At 42.1% G+C, this 5,745-nt stretch overlaps 1 protein-coding gene across 1 annotated transcript; it reads left to right on the top strand.

Annotated features, from left to right (window-relative positions):
- Positions 1-2,997: 2,997 nt before the first annotated feature.
- Positions 2,998-5,745, top strand: LOC128532991 (otolin-1). Its single transcript, XM_053507167.1, has 4 exons — positions 2,998-3,052; positions 4,454-4,534; positions 4,634-4,714; positions 4,798-5,745. Exons 3-4 carry the CDS (start codon positions 4,654-4,656, stop codon positions 5,688-5,690), a joined length of 954 nt encoding a protein of 317 aa, XP_053363142.1. The 5' UTR covers positions 2,998-3,052; positions 4,454-4,534; positions 4,634-4,653; the 3' UTR covers positions 5,691-5,745.

Raw genomic sequence — 5,745 nt, forward strand, 5'->3', positions numbered from 1 at the left:
GCCGCGCGCTCCAGCGGTCCGCGCACCGGAACATAGCGCCCACTTCCGGTCAACACGAGGACTGCACAAAGGAATCAATAGAGCAGAGCGCCTACCTCCGGTCGATACGGGTACTGCAGGGGAAAAAAAATCAACTAAAAAAAGATAGCGCCAACTTCCGATTAACACGGGTACTGCAGCATGGAGTAAAAAGAGCACAGCGCCACAGGTCAATCAGGGGACTAACGAAAGAAGTCAGATGATCCCAAAGTGGTTACACAAGATTAAGGCCTTGTTCACACGGGCGCTAAGTTTTTGGATAAACGAACGCGCTCTGAACGTCCTAGACGTTTATGTTGCGTTTTGTTGAAGGCGCTCGATTGACTTCTACACCGGCGTTCGTTTGTCTCTGTCGAACGTCAGCCCGCAGCCCAGAGTGTAGCTTGTGTGTTAACCTGTGGAGGCAGTGTTTGCTATATTAGACATTAATCTTCTTGTTTTGAAAATTCTCGTGATACGGCGGCGTAGGGAGAGAAAAAAATCGCCGCCGCTACTGGGTTCACGTTTTTTTGTGGTTTATGAAGAAATGCGAAAATTTCCGCGCAAGTTTTTCAATTACTGTCGAATGTCAGTTTCCACTTTTGATTGTCTGCTGCAGCTTTATTTTGCCTATTATTTTCCGCATTTCTCTATGTATAGCATGTATCTGTTTCTCCGAAGCGTAAAATGAACGTGAAGAAAACGCACTAGAAGCGTTTTCCTCGCGTTCGTTGGGATTTGAACGGCAAGAAAAAGCTGCATGCAACGTTTTTTTTTTACGCCATACAAACGCGCAGCCAGACAAACGCACATCACCAAAGTCCGTGTGAACACTCTCATTGACTCCTATGTGTAGAAAACACTCGGCGCTTGATTCGCGCTCACCGGATGCTAAGAACGCCAGGAAAACGCTTGATTTTAACGCTCTTGTGAACAAGGCCTAAGAGAACATTATTTCTCACATGTACTTTACAGCATAATGAATAAAAACTTTTTTTTCATACAGTACTACCTCGGCATAGGAACGCCCCCGCCTTACGAATTTTTGCCTTAAGAATTAAAATTTTGCAAGAAATTTGCCTTGGCATGCGAAGCAACTTTGCGTGAAAGCAAAGTGAGAAAAAGAAACCACTTTCAATTTAATTTTTAAGGCAGTCGGTGCCAAGAGATATCATAAATTAGGGTTAAGTAAGGTTTAATGTCTTTTTAATTAATATTTTACTTCATTTACATGTCTTTTCAATGGTAATATTGGTAATATTTTGGGTGGCTGGAACGGATTATTTGCATCCTTTGGGAAAATGCGTTCACAATACAAAGCTTGGTAGAGCTGGGGTTCAGACCCCCAACCATCCAAACAGTAACACATCGAATGACTTGATCGATTTGTATAATTATCATGAATTGCAGCTCTTTTATGTCTGCAATATAAAGATAAGTTTAATGTTCAGGTAAATTCTTATAACATTTTACACAAACTGTCTTATACAGAGCGACTTACAGTACTATCGGAAACTTATGCTTATGTTAGTTCTTTAGAACAAATTAGAACATTTTGGGGGGAAAAACAGTTATATCATATTTCTAAAATTAATTAAACAGCATAGAAAATAAAGAAAGTAAGACAAAGATGAAAAAAGGCAAATAAAATGAATTAATAAATTATGACAAAAAAATAGTGACATAAAAAAACTAAACTTGAGCAAAGTTTTAAAGATGTTTGTTTAGTTTGCTTTTAAATCAGCATTTCCAAATCTTTTTTATTAAAAAAAATATATATATGGATTCTGGTGTACACAAAGATTCATGCACACCTATACAGAAATATTGAAAAAAAAAACAAATCTATGGTAATAAGCCTATACCACGCTTTAAATCACTCCATATTCCCCACGCTGAAAAACGATGTACCTCATTTAGTGCACTAATCTGAAGGAAGCAAAAAGAGTGGAATGTCGAATAATTAATTTAAATCACAAAAAATACATAAGAACTACAAAAAACACCTTACTATCATTAAAACTCACTATACAAGTCACATACTGTATTTACTGTAAAGGCAACATGAATTACAACATTAACACACCCAAGTTGCACACCCTTTCTCAGTATAGAGATCGCCTAAACTCACAAAGACCACACCGTTTTCAGTCCCTGTGGACATGTCCCAATACATGTCCCAGGGTATGTCTTAAAGCACATTCGCTACATGTACACCAGACACCATGTTCTCTCTATATATACCGTGATAACATCATCATAGGTGCGGATGTGCATGAGAGAGAGAATAAGTGGGCCAGTGAGTGTGTGTTATATAATAAAATGTAATCCTTAATATAGATGTGAGTGTGTGTGTGTGTGTGAAACTCTAGCTGGGTGGGGTTTAGGGACATGACCCTGCAATGCATGATGGGTAAGAAAGCAGCGTGGGAGACAGAAAATAAGGTTGTATCACCCTGGAGACAGGGTCAAGAGTGTGTTTGGGTGGCGACTTCCCCAAAAGCATCTTTTATGTTCAATTCTCCAATAGTTTATACGCCCATACAAAGGGGCACAGGGCGTGTTAGTGGTGTACAGGTGTGTATAAGTAGAGACAGTTGCACACACATTCGAAAGTTCAGCTGAAAAAGAGGAAGAGGAAAATGTTTCATTGGTGGAACTTGGTGAGTCGAATAACTTGTGCGAGATGGTGTTGACATGGGTGTGGATTGGGACACGCCCATGATGGCGTGACAGTAAATAATGAGTTTGTAGGTAAAGCAGGTTTGTGTGTTTCTCTGAACGTGTGTATGTGTGTAGGTAACCCAGAGTGTGTTTCCCTTCATTTTGTGGTTGGTGTGTATCCGCTGTATGTCAGTCCCAGATGACGGTTTAGTGCAGTATCCATGGGTGGGGTCTGACCTTTCCGAATGTAATAAGCTTCTGGAGGCTTCCGTTCTTCCCCCTGCTGATCAGGTGCCGTGGTTCTGCACATGCTCACTGTGCGAAAGCACAAAAGGGCAGAAAGGAGAGAGAGGAGACCAGGGATTACCGGGTATTACGCACGCACAATGTACTCCGTGTATTTATTAATCCACATGATCACTGACAGATTTCTTCATCTTAGATTTACTTCCTGGTATCTAGCAAAACCTCAATATTTGTCTGCCATCCGTGTTTGCCTTTCTGTGTGTGCTGTGTGTTCACCCCTGGGAGGTGACTATATAAAGACAGACTGGAAAAAGATATACAAACAGTTAAGAGTTCTGTCTGGATACACGTATTTCAAACAGAGTCTTTTAGACCACTAGGGCTAATAAGATTTACACTGCAGGCTCTGATAAAGGATACCATTACACACAGACACACTGCACCTTTTAATCATCAATCCTTTCATCGGATCATCTATTACTTAGCAGGCATAATTTATGTAAAATGTTTTAGAAGAGGCGTAATTGCATCACTGTCTTGTTTGACACCTTTCATCTTTCTCATCACCTGAATAGCAGAGTGTAAGGGGCTGAACTGGGCAGGTAAATGTACTCATAAGACACTTTCTAATTATTAAATGTGTGCTTAAAACCTCAGATATGTGCCCGCAACACAGCATAGCTCAATGATGGTTTAAAAAAAGACATGTGCTTTTATGGAAGCCTTGCCGGTGTGTGTGGACTTTAGGCTCCAAACTGTTGGGTTTTCAGATATTTTTAGATATGTAATATATATTAACGAATATTTATATAGCCTATATCATGTTTATATAATTGGTTATGATACAATTTAATTCAGTTCTCCATATTGCTATTGCCAAGGTTTTGCTGAAAAAAAAAAATATGCCACTCCATACTGTACAAATCTAAAAACCAGCAAAATTAAAAATGGCTAAAATGTTTTTAGCTTGGTGTAAAATGTTGGTTTTTGGCAACCAGAAATGCCAGATTTTTCTTGAGTAGCAGCAGCGGTGGTATGGGATTATACGTACACCTTGATCAGCCATAAATTTAAAATGCCAAATATAGTGTGGGTTCCCCTTGTGCCACCTGGCCAGCTCTGGTCCCTTGGAACATGACTCAACAAGACGTATGTAGGTGTTTACCAGGAATGTAGCGACATATCCTTTTGTTGCTCAGTGGATCAGACTTTTTCGTTGGGGGCATCCCATGGATGCTCAAGCGGGTCGAGAATTTAAAGGTTAGATCAACAACCATAAATTATTTGCCTACTTAGCCCCATGACCCAGCATTTTTTTCAGCAATTTATGGGATTGGATTGTACAAGCTTGCCTTTGGTCTTCATTGGCTTAGATGGGATAAAGATCCTATCACCAGTTTACCAGTCTATAATTTATTATCAGTGATGTTTCAAATGTTTAAAATAGTTGGGGTCCATGAACATGACCAATTAAAATAAAATATATTCAGTTGCACTCTTGATAAATGTGTGTGTATATTAAAAGGAAGTCCTGGAGCTCAAGGATTAAGGGGGCTGACCGGACCTCGTGGTGTACAGGGACTGACTGGACAGCAGGGACTGAAAGGTAGGGCAGAATCACACACTCAATAGGAGGACACAATGTGATCAGAATAATGTAATAAAGCATCATTTAGTCAAATGCTATACTCTCTCACACACATAGGTGAGAAAGGAGATGACGGAATGAAAGGAGAGCGAGGCCCGGAGGGACCAAAGGGCTTTATAGGCATGCGAGGGCTCAAAGGTCAGTGAAACTGAAACTCATGCTTAAATCTGCTTAACGTGCTTTGTTCACAAATGTTCATAATACTCATGTGTGAGTTCCAGGTGATAAAGGAGATCAAGGTGTGGACGGCAGGGTCGGAGACCCGGGTCCTAAGGGAGCAGATGGTGAGTGCCCACTGGGGTGTGTTTCATTTCCTGGTTCTCCAGGTGACCCAGGTCTTCCTGGTCCGGTCGGACTACCTGGGTTGCCTGGGCAAGCTGGAGTACCTGGTGCAAAAGGTTTGAAGGGTGATCCAGGCATGAATGGTACACCAGGCACACCTGGACTCTTGGGGAATAAAGGTGAACCAGGGAAGGAGGGAAATTGCTCATGTAAGGATGGACAGAAAGGTGAAGTGGGACCTGTAGGAGCCAAGGGCACTAAGGGAGAAGCCGGACAAATTGGGCCTCAGGGTGTTGCAGGACAGACAGGTCCTAAAGGAGAGACAGGGCAGATGGGAATGATAGGAATGCCTGGTCCATGCAGCCCAGCCATACAATCTGCTTTCTCTGCCGCACTACGATCATCATTCCCAGCGGCCAATCAGCCAATAGCATTCGGGCGTGTCATCTATAACCTGCAGCAGCACTACAACCCGAGCACAGGTATATACACAGCACCGGTCAATGGCACCTACTCCTTTAGCTTTCACTTGACCACCTCCACTCGCACCCTGAAGGTTGGACTCTTCTGGAACTTCCAGCCTGTAGTAAAAAGCACGCAGGCATCTGAGTTAGGCTCCACCTCCCAGAAGGTGGTGCTACACCTGAGCGCAGGAGATCAGGTGTGGCTCCAGGTGAAGGACAGCACCACTAATGGAATGTTTACTGCCGCTGATGTCAGCAGCACTTTTAACGGCATCCTGCTTCAACCTGACATCTGTGACATCATCATGGACAGAGAGCTTCCTCTTCCAAACATCAATGGGGTTTACACCTGGGGAGCTCTAGATTAGATAGAACACAAGCCATACATGTTAATTCACTCACAATCTGAACTTAAAAACTTAA

This window comes from Clarias gariepinus, chromosome 11 (genome assembly GCF_024256425.1).
Source record: "Clarias gariepinus isolate MV-2021 ecotype Netherlands chromosome 11, CGAR_prim_01v2, whole genome shotgun sequence".
NCBI classification, from domain to species: domain Eukaryota; kingdom Metazoa; phylum Chordata; class Actinopteri; order Siluriformes; family Clariidae; genus Clarias; species Clarias gariepinus.